Raw genomic sequence first — 20,408 nt, forward strand, 5'->3', positions numbered from 1 at the left:
TTATTCATGATTTATTTATTTATTATCCTTAATTTCCTTGCAAATTTTTTAATAAATTAAATGTGTATATTTAAATTATTTAATATATTTGTACATATATACATATGTACAATCTTTAATTTAAATTATAATTACTATTGTTGTTTCTAATTTTCCAATTAATTTTTAGAATTTCTCTATTTTTAATTTATTTTATTTTTTATTAGCTTATAATTAAATTTTATACAATTTTGTTATAATTATCTATTTTTTATACTAGTTACAATATTATATTCATCCATTAATTTATTCCAGCTCATTTATGTTTATTTTTTTGTTTTATTTTAAATTTTTTTTGGTTTAAATATATCCACAAAAAAAATATTTTTTTAAGTTTTCCAATTTTTTGACCTAAAAATACTTTATTATTTTTTTTTGTATACAATATTAAAAATTTTTTATTTCATAGTTTATTCCAATTTTGAGATTAAAAAAAAATATTAATATTTATTTAACCGAAAAAAATATATATTTTTATTTTTCCAATATTTTTATTAAAAAAAAATTATTGAAAAGTTTTGTTTTATTTAATAAAATATTAATATTTTTTTTTGTCCATTCTTTACTCTAACTTTTGACTCAAAAAAGTAAAATTTATTACTTATTATTTCTGAAAAAAATAATATTTTTTCCAAAATTTTTATTCAAAAATATTGTTTTATTTAATAAAATATTAATAATTTTTTTCCATCCTTTTTTCTAATGTTTGACTCAAAAACAGTAATATTTATTATTTCCGAAAAAAAAACAATTTTTTTTATTTTCCAATATTTTTATTCAAAACTTTTGTTTTAATTAATAAAATATTAATAATCTTTTATTTAAATTTTTTTAACCCAAAAAAAAATTGTCAATCGTTTTTACTTAAAATTTTTTATTATTTTTTTTTGCATACAATATTAATAATTTTTTATTTCATTCTCTATTCCAATTATTTGACTAAGAAAAGTATTCAAAAATTTATTTACATTTTTTTTATATTTTTTTTTCATTTTTTATTTTTAATGCAATATTAAAATTTTTTATTTATTACAATTTTTGCACTCAAAAAAAAAAAAAAATTGAAAAATGTATTTAGAACTTTTTATATTTTTATTAACATTAATATTTTTTATTTCATTATTTATTCCAGTTAATTTTTACAAGTACATATTTAATTGCGTCAATTATTATAATTAAATCAAATTATTTGTTCATAACCTCAATCATATAAGTATAGACAATCAGTGCTTATGTGGTCTTAACCCAAAAATATCAATATTCTTATTAAACCTAAATATTTATCAAAAAAATATAACCTAACCTCAAACTAAACACTAAAGTAAACATTGACTCATCCATTAGCACCTAAAAACATAACCTACAAAACATCGCCTACGCGTCCACGCGCCTACAGCGCCACATCGCGATATTTCCGATAATCGTCGGACTCATTGCCGAGCGACAGCTTACTGTTCGCCGTTATGTAAGGATTCGTGTAGTTCGCATAGTCGAAGCCGCCATAATACTGCAGCTGTTGTGAGTTGCGCCGCGGCAGGGGTTGTGCCAACACGGTGCCCGAGAAGGGACCCACGGCCGAGCCACTCGACGGCCGCCGATACACGCCCGTGCCGTGCACCGGATTATTCAAATAACCGCTTAGCATGGCCAAGTAGTATTGTTGTTGTTGTGTGTAGTTCTGCAACAGATTGTTGCCATAGGCAGTCAACTCGTTTTGCACCTTCGTAATGCCATCCAAATTCTCCAGCGAAATGCAGTTGCGTGTCAACTTGCCCGACGACGACGACGCCTGCGTAGACTTCTCTGGCGAGCGTTGACGTTGCTGCGGCGGTGTGGGCAACTTCGGCTCAATTGAACAGTAGATGGGATCGTTCACCGAACCGATGACCGACGGCGGTGGCTGGTGCTTGTTCGAGTCCTGTATGCTGTTCTTCAGGTCGTCAATGGTGATGTTGAAGTATTTGCCGTTTTTGTCCTCCGTGTCGAGCACGTAGCGCGGATTATACATGCCGGGTAGCGTGCAGCGCAGATCCATGAGCGATTGGGCGCGATTGCCGGCTGAAACGGAAATGAAAAAAATGCGCACGCGCAATTAATTACTTTGCTGGCTTTGTTTTTTTTGTTGTTGTTGTTATTATGGTTGTTGCGTCACTCACCGTTGCGCATCTGCACGCCGCTGCCGCTGCCGCCGTGACCGTAAGCGTGGCCGTTGAACTGTTGCATGTACTGTGGCATGAAGATCGCCGCATTGAATTCGTTTTGTGAGCCAAACAACGGATTATTGTTGTTGTACATGTTCAGGCCTTGCGCCTGCGAACCGGCCATATTGATCTTGGTCGGTTCGCTCACCTCGTAGCCGGCATTCTCGAATGCGCCGCTCTGCCGCCGCTTGCTGGCGCGTCGCGAGTCGGCCTTCACGATCGGCACGCTCGGCGGCGGCGTCTGCAGCTGGAGGCGTGTGGCCAAGCCCTGCAGTTGTGTCAGCACCTGTGTCTCGCGACGCCATCTGTGGGTGTAAGAAGGAGCAGTTAATAGAGGGTATCGTATGCAAACAAAAGACTTAAGCGACAAACTCGCCCACAAGTCGTAAATGTAAAAACAAGCAAAAAGAAATATTTTAAAGCTGCCAGTGCGTGAGCGCGCCACTTATTATGGCATGCACATAATATTAGCTAATAAATCAGCAACAACAACAGCCATATTTCAGTCAAAAATGTAACGCACGAAAAAGTTTCAACGCGTTTTGCTGCCCAACTTCACTGGCAAGCACTGGAAATCAGCATTTTAATTGCACTTTTACTTGCCTACCTGCATCTCATTGCTCTTCGGCAGACGCAACCAAACGCAAAATTGAAGAAATGAAATAAATAATATAAATATAAATTAACTGCAAAAATCCGCTAGTGAAAATTCACATACATTTTTGCGTGCTGTGATTTTGAAGTCGCTTTCTTTGGTCTTAAATGTTCAGGTTAAGGAAAGTTTAATTGCTATTCTCATTAAAGTTTAAAAAAATAAAACTTTTATAGATTTCTTTGCCTCATGAAAATGTGATAGAAAAAGGAAGAAAGTGTTAAATTGAAATCGTTTCAGTAAATATCTTCCAAATTTTATCGGCAAAAATCTGAAAATAATAGTATAAATATAAAGTATAATAAAAAGTTAACAGGTCAATTGAAATGTCCCCGCCCTAGCATAATAAAACACATTTTTTGGCAAAATTCATTTTCTGTTTATTCAACATAGTTCATAGTGATATACTGATTATAGCGCCCCTACAACTTTTCGATACCTTTTTTGTAGTACGATTTGTTCTTTGCTTCAAAATATTTCCATCATGCATTCGTTTGATATTGAGAATAGGAAATAGTCGCCGAGAGCCAGATATGGAGAAGACGGTGGATGCAGAAGCAATTCGAGAACCAATTCATGGAATTTTGCCATAGTTTTCACGGACTTGTGGCACGGTGCAATGGCTTGGTGAAACAGTGGTGAAACTTTCTATTTTAAATGCGACCGATTTTCCACGATTACGTCTCTCAAACGGCCCTATAAGACTATGTAGTTAAAAGTCGATGTGAATGGTACGAGGTATGACAATTAAGTAATGAGACTGATTCCATAAAAACCGTATATTTGAAAATTATTTTATAGCTCTGCCATCCCCTTCAAAGTAGTCCCCTTGGGCAGCTATACAGCGATTCCAGCGCGTTTTCTATGCTTCGTAACATTTCTGGAACGCTTCGACTGGGATGTCCGCGAGTACTCTTGTCACGGCCGCCGGGATGTCCGTAATCGACTCAAAATGGGTTCCTTTAGTTTTGTTTTAGGAAACAAAAAAAGTCACAGGGTGACATGTCGGGCGAATAAGGCGGCTGTTGCAACACGGCGATCCCTTTAGAGGCCAAATACTGGGACACGCTGAGTGCGGTGTGGCACGGCGCGTTGTCGTGATGAAGGATCCAGTTACGAGCGATGTCTGGGCGCACCCTGTTGACTCGTTTTCGCAATCTTTCGAGTACTTGGCAATAGTAGACTTGATTCACAGTTTTCCCCGGTGGAACGAATTCTTTGTGGACGATTCCACGGCTATCAAAAAAGGCAGTTATCTCCCACTCCGCGCCTCGTCTTCCACGCTTTCACGCCCCTCCTTAAACTCTTTGTGCCATCGAAACACCTGGGCACGACTAAGAGCACTATCACCATACACTCTTACAATTTTAGCGTACGTTTCCGAAGCTGTTTCGCCCAATCTGGCGCAAAATTTTATCGCGACGCGTTTTGAATGAATAATGATGAGGAATGCACTGCGACGTTTGGTCTTCTGTGCTCACTATTTGCCTTTCATTTACCAAAGTGGTTCCTCAAGATACGGCTATTGTCGAAGGTTTAGGCAAAGAAACGAAATGTAGAGTTGCTAGATATGCGGATATCACAAATTTAGTGGGAATGGTCGATTCGAATTAAAACTCTTCAACTTCTATTAAAAGAAGCGACTGCAAAGCTTCGGCCAACCAAGCTAATCGACTTTTTGCTGTTCAGTGAACAAATATCAAAACAAAAGGAAAATATTCCAATTTTTTTAAATTGAATGCACCGCTTTTTACACCAACAACGCATGTCGGTGTCAACTTTAAAGTTTCCCACAGCGGTCTGCCACCTCCTTCACATACACACCTGTCAGTCAATTCGCTTGCATAAATAAACACATAAATATGTATGTTGGTATACATATATGTGTGTAAGCATATAAGCTGTCGTGATTAAAGCATGTAAAATATTCGCAACCTTTCGTTTATTTCATCGCCAGCAAAGCGGTGGCATGCCACAACACCTGCCGGCGAACCTGATTCCTAGACCAGTTGCAAAATGTGGGTTAAAAGTGAGTTTCGGCAAGGTCGAAAGTAAAATTTCAATGCTCACTGTGTTTATGAAGTTACACGCTTTTCAAAGTGGCTAATCATTGTTGTTGTTGTTGACTTTTTTTGCTGTGGATTGGCTTTTTGCTTCATAATGTTATTCATAGTTTTAACTTTTGCTCTTACCTTATACCGGTTGGTATCACACAAATTAACGCAAAGCAATTTATCACCAGTCTTACGAGGTAGGAAATGAGCTCAGTGAGTCCATGCACCGATTGTAGACCCTGAGAAAAAAGAGAGTTAAAAGCGAAGATTGATAAAGTGAAAAGGGAAATGGCGAAAAAACTTCATATTGAATACAAATAATTATAAGCAGCGGCGTAGTAAGAGGAGGGGTATATATTTTTGGGGGGTTGGTAACCCCTGAAATAAGAAAGTTGAAAAACTTCATAAAATTATGAAAAAAATATATATTAAATGAAAATAGTTATAAGCAGTGGTGTAGTTAGAGAAGGAGTTCATATATTTTTTGGGGTTTTGGTAACCCCTGGAATAAAAAAAAATTAAAAATTTCATGAAGGGATAACAAAACTGCATTTTAAATACAAATAATTATAAACAGCGGTGTAATTAGAGGAGAGTAAATAAATTTTTGGGGGGTTTGCTAACCCCCGGAATAAAAAAGTTAAAAAACTTCATAGAACGATGAATAAATACATTTTAAATACAAATAATTATAAGCAGAGGGGTAGTTAGAGGAGGGGTATATATATTTTTGTGGGGTTTGGTAACCCCTGCAACAAAAAAGTTGAAAAACTTCATACAAATTTATTTTATTTAAAATTTTTAATTTACGTTTCAACTTTTGTACAATTTATTTGTGATGTAGGTCTTTTCAGTGGGAACTATTTACTAGTTTAAAGTCACTTCAAACCGCTGATTGTGTTATTTAATAAACTTTCTTATTCTAGAATTTCATTAAGAGATTTAGAAAAGGTAAAACGTCGATTTAAAACTATTTTGGCTCAAGCTCAACTATTCAAGCTCTACTTCACTTCCAAGTAGCAAGAAAAGACCGAGAATCATCAGTATGCTAGATTCTTCTGATATTGAGATCTGAAGTTCACAGAAATATGGCTTAGTGCGATCAGAGAATACGGATGAGTATCTAAACTCAACGATGAAGTCACAAAGGAAAAAATTGTCTTGGCAAACTTTGAGATATTGACAATTAAAGGTCGTATAAGCAATAGCTGACACACTGGCTGTGTTCACCTTATTCTCATGTGGATCGTATTTACCGTTATATGATCTATAAATATGATCCACATACATATGTATGTATGAAAAAAGTGTACACAGCCAGTGTCTTCAGCTATTGTTTGTACGACCTTTAAGTGAAAGCAGAAGATTCACTAAACCCCTCTGTAACAAAATTCGAGCTACGCCACTGACAATAATTAGCACAGAAACGAAAAGATAAATATCATTATAAATGTAAATTATTTATAGAAATAATATTTCATATTTCCTTCTGGCTTACTTCAAATTCTCTTCCCTACTCTTCTTCAGTACATGACTGAGTAAGCAAAATTAATATAAAATATATATACATATTTATGTACGTATGTATGCATGTTTTTATTTATTTATATACATATAAATGTATCTTACCCAGTGCTGCGTTGTCATAATCATGACAAATATCAGTTCCGGTATCGAAAGTAGCCCAATAACGACTGACCATGCGAACAGGCCCCACGGCAAACCGGTGACCAGTCCATGTATGAGTATTGTTGTTGCCACAAAAACTATGAAGAATTGTGTGCAAAGTATATACGATGACATAGGCAAATCGCCATGCGCTTCCAATATCCAAGACACTTCGCACGAGAACGCACCCAAATAGACGATCTGATGGGGAAATATGAAAGGTTAGTGATTTTGATAGCGTGAATATGTACATACATTTATGAAATTAAGTATATGAAAAAAGAATAAGGTGGAGTAAAGTTCGGTTGGAATCTTAACTATAGTTTTTTTCTCAAAAGCTCGTCTCCCTCTTATATTGGTTGTTGCTCAAAGTGTACGAGTAAATTCCTTGCAAGAACTTGATCTTGAATCATGAGTTTGAATACCAACATTATTAGCCAAATTGTTCTTCTTCTTAACTTAATAAGCTGGCCTGTGACTAACAGAAAGTTTCAAGACCGGAGCATACTCTTGTAGAACCCTCAGAGAGCATCTAGTGACTGATACTCAGATCATCTGAAACTATGGAGAAAACAATTCTTCAGCCTGCTGAATGGCAGTGAAAGTATAACGCGCCAGGAGAAGGCGAACCCGATTCCACGATGGAACAGACGTTCCATTGCCCGATCATGAAAAAGTTCGAATAGCATTTAATTTAAATTCGAGGCATGAAGCGATGAGCTGTATGAGATATACAACAACATTGACATAGTTCACCAAATTAAAAGACAGCAGCTACGCTGGCTAGGTCATATCGTCCGATTGAAAATACTCCAGCTCTGATAGTATTCGATATGGTCCTACCGGTGAAAGCAGAAGGAGGGAAAGTCCTTCACTCCATTGTAAAGACCAGGTGAAGAAGAACCTAGCTGCATTTAATATCTCGAGTTGGCGCGAAACAGCGAAAAGGAATAACGACTGGCGCGCTGTTGTAAACTCGGCTATAACCGCGTAAGCGGTGTCTAAGCCAGCAAAGAAGAAAAAGATCAATTTAAAATAGAAATATAAAAAGAAAATTAAAAAATAATAAAAATAATAGTTGAATTTTCACTATAAAAATTTTAAAGGTCTAAAAACAATATTTTTTTTATTATTAATATTATTTTTCAAAAAAAATTAATAAAAATTATTAAAAAATTAAAAAATGGAAAAGTTATTAATTAACAATAATTTTCACACCAAACAAAATTAATTTACATTTAAATCAGCATTATTAAATAAATAACGGTATTATGCATGTACATATGAAAAAGCGCCAGTCATGCAACGCAGACAACAAAGATGCCAGCAAACAAAGGCAACGAAATCAACGTGAGAAAGCGAAAGTAAATCGCTCAATCAAACAATTAAGCGGCCAATCAAACAGAGAGAAAAACTTAATTTTTCAATGTTACATATTTAATTGTTGTCTAACTGTTTTCACCTATGCGCGCTGGCAATGCTGCGACTATCGATTACACAATGCAAGCACTGCTCTTGTTGTTGTTGTTGGGCATTTATTTTGATTGTTTACATTTAACATGCTTATTTGCGTAAATAGCGGTAATTATATGGTAACTGTTGATTTTATAAGCATGTGTGTGTGTTGGCGTGTGTTTAGGAAATATTTGAGTTGATTGCAAAGAAAAAAAGTAAATACAAAACCAGCAAATGTTTTCGTTTTCATTTACTTGTTTTTCACTTCAACATATTGATGCTGCTTGTTGTTGTAGTTTTTTTGTTGTTTTTGTTATTTTGTTTAATGTTTTTTTTTGTATTGCCAATTATATCTTAGCGTTTTGTACTGTGGCATCTTTTTGTTATTGTAATTATAGCTATCAATTCGCATGGCTGACACCGCAAACAACCGTTACAATAACACTTGCCACCATACAGCTCAAACTAACGGAAATATCTAAACAAACCAAGCACTTTCCACACATGTCGGCGGCGCTATATCGACATGTGTGTCTGTGTGTAACTAAAACTTATACATACATGTTTTTGTTGTTGTTGTGTTTGTCACTTACCAGTAGCAAGCCGGCCGCCACACAGCAAATCATAAATAAATTGGCCTTTATGAAGCGCTCCATTATCTGATCATTCCAAAAGGCTTGTATGCTATTTGTATTGTTGTTGTTGTTGTAGCTGCCTTTGCCGTTGCCGTTGCTCTCGTACTGCAGCGTTTCACCGATGGCCTTTTCATAATTCATTTTGTTGTTATTTTCGTTGTTGTTGTTGTGATTTTTGAATATAAAAATTTTCAATTAAACAAAAGCAAAGTTTGCCACATACAGCTATACGTCTGTATATATGTATGTATATGTATGTAGAGACTATATGAAAATCAATAACGGCATAAAAAGCATAAAGCACGTCTCGTTTCAATGACAAAAGCTTGTGTTGGATGCTGTGCGAATGTTCGAGGCGTTTGAGTGTGTTTCGTGCTTACTCTGCGTATTGAGTATTTTCGTTTGAGTTGAGTCGTTGATTGAGTGAAGTCGTTCGTTGCGGTCAACACCATAAATTCTTTGGATGCTTTGAATATTTTTTTTGAATTGTAGCGCTTTTGTCAACTTTTCTTGTTTTTTTTATTTTTTGTTGTTGTTTTTTTATTTTAGCGCCTTTGTCAATTTTTTTTGTTGTTATTTTTTTTAATTTCAGTTGTCTTTTTTAATTTTTGTTGTTTTTCTTTTCTTGTCCCGTTTACGGTGAATGTGCTTATTCTTATGCTAAATTTGGCCAATATAAATGTTTGTATATGTGGATATGTATGTATGTAGGCATGGGTTTATGTACAACAATCTCGCTTTGGTGACACCTTTTCGAAAGCCGCTCGTTTAGTTGTTAGTAATTTCGTTCGAATCAAAGCGTTTTTTCTCGAACATATCTTTATTCTGTTATTGTTAACTCCACTGCCAATAAATTTATTATGATTTTTATTTTTTTGTTCGCCTTATGCGTGCGTATTTAATATGTTTTGGTTTTTTAGTTTCAATGTTAGAAGAAGCGTTTTGTTGCGTTAAGCCGCTTACGCTTAACTCGGTATTTGTCTGTTTGGTCGGTTTTTTTTGTCGCGCTTTCAGTGTGCAGTTAGTTTTGCTGAAATGAAATGAATTTCCACCATTTTTAATGTTTCAATAGTTTACAACAACAAATGTGCGTATGTGTTTGTTTAGTAAGTGGATGGTAGAGTTAATGCAGAGTTCAATGAGTTTGCAAATAGGTGAGTATATGTATGAGTATGAGTGCTTGTGTTGTCGTTGTTGTGTTTATATGGATGTATGTGCACATGTTTGCATGAATGTATAATATTTTTTGCTATTTTATAACATTTATTAGCAGAATATTTAAAGAAAAAAATTAGAGAAAAAAATCATTTTTATGATAAATAAAAAAATGCCCAAAAATCAAAATTATTTCAAATATTATTTTTTTAATAATAATTATTACAAATTTAATTAAAAATGTTATTTAGCAAACATTTAATAAAAAATAAAATAAAAATTGAAATAATAATAATTTAATAAATATTCAACAAAATAATTTTTAATTGATGTAAGAAGTTTTTTATTAAACTTTTATATCGTTATCAACTCAAATCAAATCAAATCAAATCAAATCAAATCAAATCAAATCAAATCAAATCAAATCAAATCAAATCAAATCAAATCAAATCAAATCAAATCAAATCAAATCAAATCAAATCAAATCAAATCAAATCAAATCAAATCAAATCAAATCAAATCAAATCAAATCAAATCAAATCAAATCAAATCAAATTAAATCAAATCAAAATATTAATTGTAATAAAATAAAAGAAAATATAAATATTTTTTTAAAGCGTCAAAGGCCGCTGCAGCTTGCCATACTGTGATAGATAAAATATGTGATTATGTGTCTAATAAATAACATATTTTTATATTTATTATGGCATATTTTTCAATTTAAAAAATTAGTTAAATTAAATTAAATTTTTATTTATTATTGCTCAAGAATTTTTATATTAAAATTAATATTTAGCAAAAATAAAATAAAATAAAATCCAAATATAAATAAATTTAAATATTTGTTTTTAATTAATGACATTAAATAATTTTTATGACGCAATTAAAAAAAATTAATTGAGCCAATTGAAATTGCCAAAACATTTAAGGCTAGCAATTTTATTAAAAAATTAAATAATCATAAAAAGTTGAATTTTGATAAAAAAAGAAAAATACATTTTAATTAATAGAAGGAAATTTAAAAAATTATAATAATTTGTTAAAATTAAAAAAATTAAACTATATATAATGGAATAAATAATTTTTAATTATGAATTTTTAGATTAAAAACCAATTTATTTATTAATTTTTTTTTACATTAAAATATAATTAAATTCGAAAATTTAAATTTAAATTTTTTTAAGGAAGTATATCAAAAAGTTAAACATAAATTTAACAAATGATTAATTTTGATGAAATAAAAGAAAATTAATTTTTTTAGCTTCAAAACAATTATAAAATTAAAATATAATTAAATTAGAAATTTTAAATTTAATTTCATTTTTTTATACAATAAAAAATTTAAGAAAATTTGATTTAATTTTTTTTTATAACTATACAAAATTTTAATTTTAAAAAATTTCAAAAATTGATTTATTAAATAATTTTAATTTCAATTTATTTTGAGGAAGTATAATAAATCAAAAAGTTAAACATAAATTTAACAAATGATTAGTTTTGATGAAATAAAAGAAAATTAATTTTCTTAACTTCAAAAAAATGATTAAAGAAATTATTAATTTAATACATTAAAATATAATATAATTAAATTAGAAAATTTTAAATTTAATTTAATTTTTTTATACACTAAAAAAGGAAATTAAAAATAAATTAAAGGAAAATCAATTTTAAAAAATTTAATTGAATTTTTTTTGATAATTATAAAAAAATTTAATTTTAAAAAATTTAAATTTATAATGAAATTATAAAAAAATAAAATTTTTTAATTTAATTTTTTTTGTATTTTATACTTCTTTACTTATTTTTTATCAATATTTATTTTGATTAAGATTTATTTAAATTTGAAATACTTATTATAAAAGAGTGCTTGAACAATAAAATATTTTAAATGAAAAAAATATTAATTTTATTAAATAAAATATTTTAAAATCATTGTGCGCAAAACTTAAATTGAGTAGAAAATTATTAAAATTTTTAATATTTTAAAGGAAGAAAAATGGTGTGCTTGTTACACAATTTGAACTGCATAAAAGCTTTTCAAATTTTTTTGATTTCTTTTGATTTGATAGGCCTGTTTCTTCTTCTATACTGCGTTCAATTTTTGATATTTTCCTATCGGCAGTCACATATATACGTCAATTTGACATCTTCCATTATCTTGTTCACCTTTATCAACCCTCGAATTTCATATTACTTAATACTAAAACTATACAAAAGGTTTGCACAACGCAAATTCGTGCTAATAATAATATGTTAAATAGCTTATTTTTACTAAAATTAATTTCTTCGTGACTTATAAATAAATATCTTTCTATGAAGTGTTATTTGTATTTTGCACATGACTGTTTACTACTTTTAAGCCCATTTTCTATTAAACGCAATTGTGCTGATATAGTATATGAACAATATTTCACAAATTCCATAGCGTTAAGCATGCTGACCGAGCAAACAAACAAAATTGCACAAAAGACTTAAGACACGAACTCGTTCATTCTTTGCATTGAATTCTCAAGCGAAGTAATGCGCTTCAATCACTTTTATTGCCCCACTAACACAGAGCGAGTGCGCTTAATAGTATCATAAGCAGTAAGTAGGTTCATAAGCTAACAAATTTTGTGACACATTTCCCTTTTTATTGCATTTTTCATGTTTTGGCACAAGAATTTAAACGAATAGTCAAGCAAGCATGATATTGCAGGTATAAAGAAGGTTTGCCGGTACGGTTTTTTAGGAGCGCTTATTGGTTAGAAATACATTGTTATTTAGTAATGACATTTCAAGAAATTTTCAAAATTTAATTTCATTTCTAGGAATCGCCAATATCGGACCACAATAGCTTAAAGCTGCCGTAGAAACTGAGCGCTCAAAATTAAGTTCTAGTATGAAAATCTCCTTTATTTGAAAAAATATTTTCGCGAAATTTGGCATGGATTATTATCTAAGGCAACTATATAATTTCCGAGGAAATTGTATAAATCGAATCACTAAAGTATATAGCTGCCATACAAACTCAACAATCAAAATTAAGTTCTTGTATGGAAAACTTTTTTATTTATGAACGCTACAAGTATTATAGCTGTAGAAGTTATCAATTTTTCTTGTTTTTGTTTATTTTTTGGGTAATTTTTATATATATTTGATATTAAGCATCATGAAGTACAAAAAACCTTAAATTTTTAATCGTCTACCGCCAACCCTTTAAATAAAAAAAGTATGTTTGATAAATATTAAAAATTTTTCGTTGAAAACTGGTGATTCTGTTTTTTGAAAAAAAAACTGGTATTAATTTCGATATTGTTTCAAAATAAAGAAGAATGGCACCTTAGTTGCTCACCGGAAATGATGTAAACGCTTCTATTATTCTTTACGAAATGCAAATATTTATCATTGACAATATTTCAGATTTGTTCCCAGACATGACATTCCTCCAACAACAAATAATAATAAAAAAAAAAATCATAAATTACGCAAAATTAATTCTGATGATGCCTCAAACCTTGAGACTACTAAATTTTCCAGCACAAATCGGCTTGGCTTGGGTGTGTTGTCACCCACACAGAAGACAAATAGCGGCGTAATTCACATAAAGACCAATTAAAATCAATGTCAGCCACTGAAAAATGCTGTGCAATACTGTAATTTGGCCAAATTCGTTGCGTCTAAGCGCATTAAAGATTCTCTAAAACCAAAAACAACAAAAATATTTGGTAATTTCAAACAATTAAGGCGGCGGCAGCAATGCGACACCACACTTTATGGCATTATTATGTCATTCATGAAATTCCTGACGACTATTCGAAGCCACGCATATTTTTATATATAAATGTGTGCTTGTGTAAGTGTGTGTGTAAGTGCATGTAAGTATATTCAAGTGTCAAAACATTTTTAAACACGCACCCAAGCAGAAAACTATGAATATGTTTTTGGCTTAGCCACTTGTGAAGCCGTTGACTCGACACTTGACAAGCCAAACAACGACAAATAAAAAAGAAGAAAAAACGTTGACTACAACTGCAACGAAGCTTATATACCCTTCACAGGTTAATTTATTATATATGTATGTAATGCCATAAAAATGTTTAAAACGATTTTTCTCTTGATTTTTATCAGTCAGTTTGTATGGCAGCTATTTGCTATAGTAGTCCAATTTGTACAATTTCTTTGGACATGGTAAATTTGTCTTGGAAAATAATCCATGACAAATTTAGTAAAGATATCTCGTAAAATAAAAGAGTTCTTCATACAAGAACCAATTTTTGAGAGGTCACTTTGTATGACAGCTATTTGCTATAATGGTCGGATCTGAACAATTTGTATGGAGATGGTACCATTTCCTTGACCAATAATCCATGCCAAGTTTTGTAAAGATATCTTGTCAAATAAAAGAGTTCTTCACACCAAAAAATAATTTTGATCGATCAGTTTGTATGGCAGCTATATGCTATAGTGTTCCGATCTGTACAATTTCTTCACAGATAGTACATATACCTTGGAGAATAATCCTTGGCAAATTTAGTAAAGATGTGTCGTAAAATAAAGGAGCTCTTCATACAAGAACTAAATTTTGATAGGCCACTTTGTATGGCAGCTATACGCTATAGTTATTCGATCTGAACAAATTATTTGGAGATTATAGCAATTACTCAGAAAATAATTGCAGTAAAATTTCTTTAAGATATATCGTCAAATAAAAAAGTTTGCCTTACAAGCACTTGATTCCAATCGTTTAGTTTGTGTGGCAGCTATATGATATACATGACTCACAACGACGTTTTCAACAAATTAGCAGTTTCCTGGGTAGCAAAAGACGCATACAAAATTTCAGTTTGATATCTGAAAAACTGAGGGACTAGTTCGTCTATATACTGACCCGCCAGTTGAGTGCGGTTAAATTGTCAGCTTAGTTATTAAGGGTATAAAAATTAAATTCAAAATACGGCAGAAAAAACGCCTTCTCAAAAATATGTGCGATTACCATTACTTAATAGCTCGGCTTGAAGCATTAAGCGTTAAAGCGCTGTAATTTATTGACGAGCTACCAAAACGACTCAATTGCGTGTGAAGGTATGTGTGTCCATGTAAAACTACTTCGTCGGTGCAGTGGCACTTATTTCGCTTGCTTATGATTGAATGTACAAATATTTTTGATTGAAAATTGTCATTCATCAATTTATCGGTTTTATTGGCCGACATGCTCGCACATTAGCCGATTAGTCGCTTGTGAGTGTTGCTTGTCTTCTTTTATAGCGTGCGCCAAAATCAGATGCAAATTATGCTGAGCCTAATGAATAAATGGTGAATTTATTGAAGACATATATATATGTATATATGTATATCTACAATGTATACATGTGTGGGTAATAAAAAGAATAACGCGTTAAAACAATCAATGCTGTTTTTATTGGCGAGCGGAAGCCGCGCGACAACCGCAACATGCCGACACCGGATATCGCTGAATAATGTGGCCAGAACTTTTTATTTTTTTATTTGATATTTTTCTTAGCCCAGCGTAGCTTTTGGCTTATGGTAATAAATATAGTTTACGGATATTTTCGTGGATTTGAATGCTCTCAGCTTCGCAATTCAAGAAATTTCATCAAGAAATTCTAAGAGCAAACACTAATTCTACCAAACGCAGAGTACGTAAAGCTCTTCATTGATCTTTGTTGGCTTGCAGAGACGCTAAACACGTCTTGGTAGTTTGAGGTTAATGATTTTGAATGTTGAGTTTCAAAAATCGAGCAACACTGGTTATTTTTTTATCGAGGGTGTTTCTTATTGTTCTTGTAATGGTATACTAAGCCATCGGAGACATTTTTTTAAGTTTTTCATCGCTGCAATCACCACAGTATCCCTCGGAGACCCACAGACACTGGATTCAATCACAGCTTTTAATCTCGTCTCCACTCTTGCCTTGAAAAGGCTTCTTATAAATCTAAAATCTGTTCAAAAGCTGCTTATGTCGTGGATTTATCAAAATGAGCATCTCTAAATTTTCTAAAAATAGGCCAAAAAACAGAATTATTCACAGATTCGGGCCATATTGGTTAACAATGGTGATTGCAAATCGTGTTCTTCAAGTTATTTAATTTACAAATGCCGTCCAGAAGTGTTTTGTAGGTATTTAAATCCTCAATCAACTCATTTTTTTTAAGTATTATTTTCGAAAAAATTTCATGAACTTTTGCCCTCATGACGTTTGAGGATTTGCCACATTTCTTTAAGTGGATGTTACTTAGTGTTCTTTTGAAGTTATAGATTGTCGAAGATAATTGTTTACGTTTTTTCAAAGCAGAAGTCACAACAATATCTCCCTAAGGCCCCTAGAGATTGGATTAAATCTCAGTTCCCGATCAAGCATCGAAGAAAGTTTTATCAATTTTCTAAAAATGGGTAAAAATATCTAAGCTTCGACAGGGTAGGGCCATATGGGCGGACAATGGTGTTTGCAAAGTTGAAGAGCACAACTTATTACATTTACATTACAAAAGCTTTTTGTAGGTATTTAAATCATCAAATAACTCATTGGAATACATAAAATATAGTAACAAATATTTTTAATCTCATATTCTTTGAAAACTAGAATTCTCGAAAAAAGAAGAACCCTTTGATACAAAAATTTTTAACCATTCCGTAGTTGTCTAACCTTTTTATTTTTATGAAAAGAGTGATCAAGTCGGAACTAGTCCATGTATTGATTCTAAATCAATAGAAATTGTGAGGTTATGTTTACTTCAGTGTGCTTCACTCTTGCCGCCGAATTTCTGAGTTATGTGACCGAATATTAAGTTGATTTTACAACCTTACAAGATCATTGAGATATTTCTGGCTAAATTTTCATATGATATGCAAAATATGTGTTATTGGTCAGACAGCAATCCACACGTACTCCAGCAGTCAGCATTGCATTCCGAAAAAATACTGTTTGAGGCGTGAATGAGAATCGCTACCGCTCAATTATAACCGAATATTTTTGGCGCGAACTAGTACTGGATTAGTTTGGACGTTACCAATAAGTGGTTCTAACAGGACAGCGCCACAATCAACACAGCGAATGTCACAATAAGATTTATACACTGAACAGGGTATATTAAGTTTGTGATGAAGTTTGTAACACCTAGAAAGAAATGTCGGATACCATTTTGACATTTCTCTTCAGTAAGGTTTGCCATTTCCTGATATTCGGAGTCAGTGGCCTCAACTTTAAGAGCGCTACGTCTAATTTATGGTCGTCATAATCGTCCTGTCAGAGAAACAATTAAGCGTCTAGGGAAAAAAAATTAATTCACAGGTACGATACAAAATGTTCTCATGCCAGTGACGATTGATGAACTTCGTAAGAATATCGAACGTGAAATTGCAGCAGTGTCGGCCAATTTATGCTTGAAAACCGTCGAAAATTGGGTTCAGCGTCTGGACTTCTGCAAGCGTGTCTGTGGTGGCCATGCAAAAGAAATCGAGTTCCATACATAACGCCATCAAATGTACTTTCATAGAAAAAAATAGTTTCATTTATATCCTAAACCATTTTTGTTTTATTTAAAAAAGCTGCTGTAGCGCTCTTATTGAAAAAACCCGTTAGCTTCCGAAATCGTAATCAACATTTTTTCTTCTTTATGTATAATTTTGGTATAAAATTGCAAATACATTCCATTCAAATACAACTTTCAAAGCAAACAAAAAACTACTTTATTAAAAATAAAAATATTAATTAAAATTAAAAAGTTGGCGCTACTCGAACATACACATCCCTTACTTTTTTTTACACGTATTTGTACATTGTTCTTTTCTGCGAACATTTAAGGAATTTGGAATTATGACTGTGCGTATTTACTTGCTGCTTTTCTACGTGAGTTGCCGCCACAATTGCCATTTGTGCTTTGAAGCGAAGTTGCAATGAAGAACACTGCAGCAAAGCATTGTGTGCATGCGCCATATATGCCACATTCTGTCTTTCCCGGCTCTAAACTGCTTCAGCGTTTCCCAAACAATGCTTTTATTTTGGTTTAATGCCGAAAAAAATTCGAGTTCGTTGCTTAAGTCTTTGGTTTTATATGGTTTATGGTTGTTTGCAAGCCTCTCTTTATTATTAGTTGAAATATTCACTTTTTATAACAAGAATAACAACAATGAAGCAATAAATGCATTTTTCTATAACTATTTTGCGGCGCTTCTTTTCCAGTTTGTGGCTTATAGCTTAATGTTTTCAAAGATATGAGGGGTTCTGTCAATATTAGGGCACCTCTGTTGATCTGCTGAACTTGCATAAGCAACTTTTTAATTACCAAAATAAACATTCTAGTATATTCTGTAGAATAATTTGTGTTCAGAACTCAGAAACCACCGCCTGCAAGTCACGCACTCCACCCACTCGCTTACGCCGTTCGTGAAGGCGTTAATTTGTGTTAATTGCCAGCACTTCGCCACTTTTCCGTTAACGCACTGCCAATTCTGCCGACACTCTTTAAGTACAGCATATTTAAATAAACTGACTTTAGCGGTTTTCCGTACACTTTCAGTACTTTGTTTTTATTGTAAATTACCCGCTTCTAACTGCAAAGCTAAAACTAACTAAAAACTATCTAAAATGTATGTATGTAGTAGCGCGTAGCATAAAAAGTTAGCGGTAATGACGCGAGCAACGGCTATCGCCAGCAGCGGAAAGAGTAGTGACGCCAACGGAGACCGCGCTGCTGACGCTGCAGTACCGCCTCATTGTTTGTGTTCGATTTTGACGCTGCGCTCCATGCACAACGAGCACTTTTGTTAGTCAACAACAACAATAACAACTACAACAATGTAGTTTAACAAAATTGCTTGCTATTGTTCTTGTTGTTGGTATGGGTGCCACCAATATGATAGCACCGTTCGTTTATATATCCATTTGTGCTGCTATTCTACTTGCCAATTGAAAAGAAAAACAACTGTAAATTTACGCTGGCACGCTACACACTTTCCCCCTTTCCACTAACTTCTACTTAGGCCATTCATTTGGCATACAAAAGAACCGTTGGAAGCAAAAGTGTGCAAGTATGGCCACTTGCAAGTAGTCTACGCAAGTTAAAGACACACATACATACATATATATATACGTACATATGTATGTGTGTACGGGCATGTGTACATTCATGCATAAATTTCTTTCTAATCAAATTGGAGTTCATATTTCTACTTCCACGCGCGTGTGTTTGTATATGCATGTATGTGTATATTTGTTATAATGTCCGTGAATTTAGACAGTTGTTTCACTTGTCGATTCGCTTTGCCATATTCACAGTATTCTTCCTGTTATTATACAAATTTTGCCATGAATATTGATTTGTGAAGTGGTTATGATTGCATAAATTGTTATGCTCGAGGGTAAGTAAGACTTAAAGTATATTTTGAAGAATTTTTATAGGGAAAATGTTATCAGTTATATGGTCCTTAAAAGTCATAATACGTAGGCTGCTATATATATTTCTGGACTAGGCAACACTAAGTGTTGCCAAGTGCAATCTGACATTTCCATTGGAAAGTTTGACATTTTTTAGCATAACATCACTCAGAACGTTTTGTCATTTAATCGTGAATTGTTTTATTTACAGGGAATTAAAAAATTCATCTCGGCCAAAAAAATGGAATTAACTCGTGAACATTTTCGTGCGATCATTTTTCACAACTTTCGACGTGGATTATCGCGACAAAAGTACATCGATGAACTAAAATCTTTGTATGGCTATGAAGCACCATCCTATAGCACTGTGAAAAACTGGTACAACGAATTCAATCGTGGCCGACGCTCGCTCAAAGACGAATTCCGTGAAGGTCGTCCAAAAACAGCCGTTGTGCCAGAAAACATCGATGCCGTACGTGAACTGATAATGCAAGACCGTCATGTAACATGCCTTCAGATAGAGGCATGCCTATGCATTACTCACACCAGCATACATTCGATATTGCATGAACACCTGGCCGTAAAAAAGGTTTGTTCTCGTTGGATCCCGCACAATTTGACAATCACTCAAAAAAAGGCTCGTGTGGATTGGTGTAAAGAAATGCTGAAAAAATACGACCGCGGTGCTTCAAAAGACGTCTATAAGATCGTCACACTATGCGTATGAGCCCGAAACAAAACAGCAAATCGACCATAAAAAAAAAAATCATTTTCATTGATAAATATGCCTATTTACATTATTAGGCCAGAAATATATATTGCAACCCTCGTATTATTCAACAAAGAAGTTATTTATCACGAACAAGTGTTTTTGATTCCAAAAATTAATCAAAGAGAGTCGAGGATGAACCACGTCCAGGACAAACATCAACATCAACTGATGATCAACACAGTCAATAAAATAAAGGAATTGGCGCTTGAGAATCGAAAATTAACAGTCAGAGATCTTACTGGTATCGCTGGAATATCGGAAGGATTCGTGGAAACCATTTTGAAACATCATGTGAACCTAAAAAAAAGTGAAAGTACGATTGGTTCCAAAATCACTCAATTTTTCCAGGTAACACCATCGCGTTAACGTCTATCAAGCAAAGTTTTCTGACCACCAGGATA

General features: G+C 32.9%; 1 protein-coding gene across 9 annotated transcripts in view; it reads right to left on the reverse strand.

Moving 5' to 3' along the window:
* Positions 1-1,107: 1,107 nt before the first annotated feature.
* LOC105229001 (uncharacterized) overlaps positions 1,108-20,408 on the reverse strand; it is a 40,859-nt gene continuing 21,558 nt past the window's right edge. For 8 of the 9 annotated variants that reach the window (XM_049452005.1, XM_049452003.1, XM_049452004.1 and 5 more), the window contains exons 3-7: positions 8,663-9,734; positions 6,576-6,815; positions 5,085-5,185; positions 2,196-2,545; positions 1,108-2,097 (exon numbers count right to left, since the gene is read on the reverse strand). In XM_049452005.1, coding sequence (XP_049307962.1) covers positions 1,430-2,097; positions 2,196-2,545; positions 5,085-5,185; positions 6,576-6,815; positions 8,663-8,845 — 1,542 coding nt within the window. In that variant the 5' untranslated portion in view covers positions 8,846-9,734 and the 3' untranslated portion in view covers positions 1,108-1,429. The remainder of the gene's footprint in view (positions 2,098-2,195; positions 2,546-5,084; positions 5,186-6,575; positions 6,816-8,662; positions 9,735-20,408) is intronic. The other variant, XM_049452010.1, reaches the window with a different exon arrangement.

The sequence above is a fragment of the Bactrocera dorsalis genome, chromosome 3 (genome assembly GCF_023373825.1).
Source record: "Bactrocera dorsalis isolate Fly_Bdor chromosome 3, ASM2337382v1, whole genome shotgun sequence".
NCBI lineage: Eukaryota > Metazoa > Arthropoda > Insecta > Diptera > Tephritidae > Bactrocera > Bactrocera dorsalis.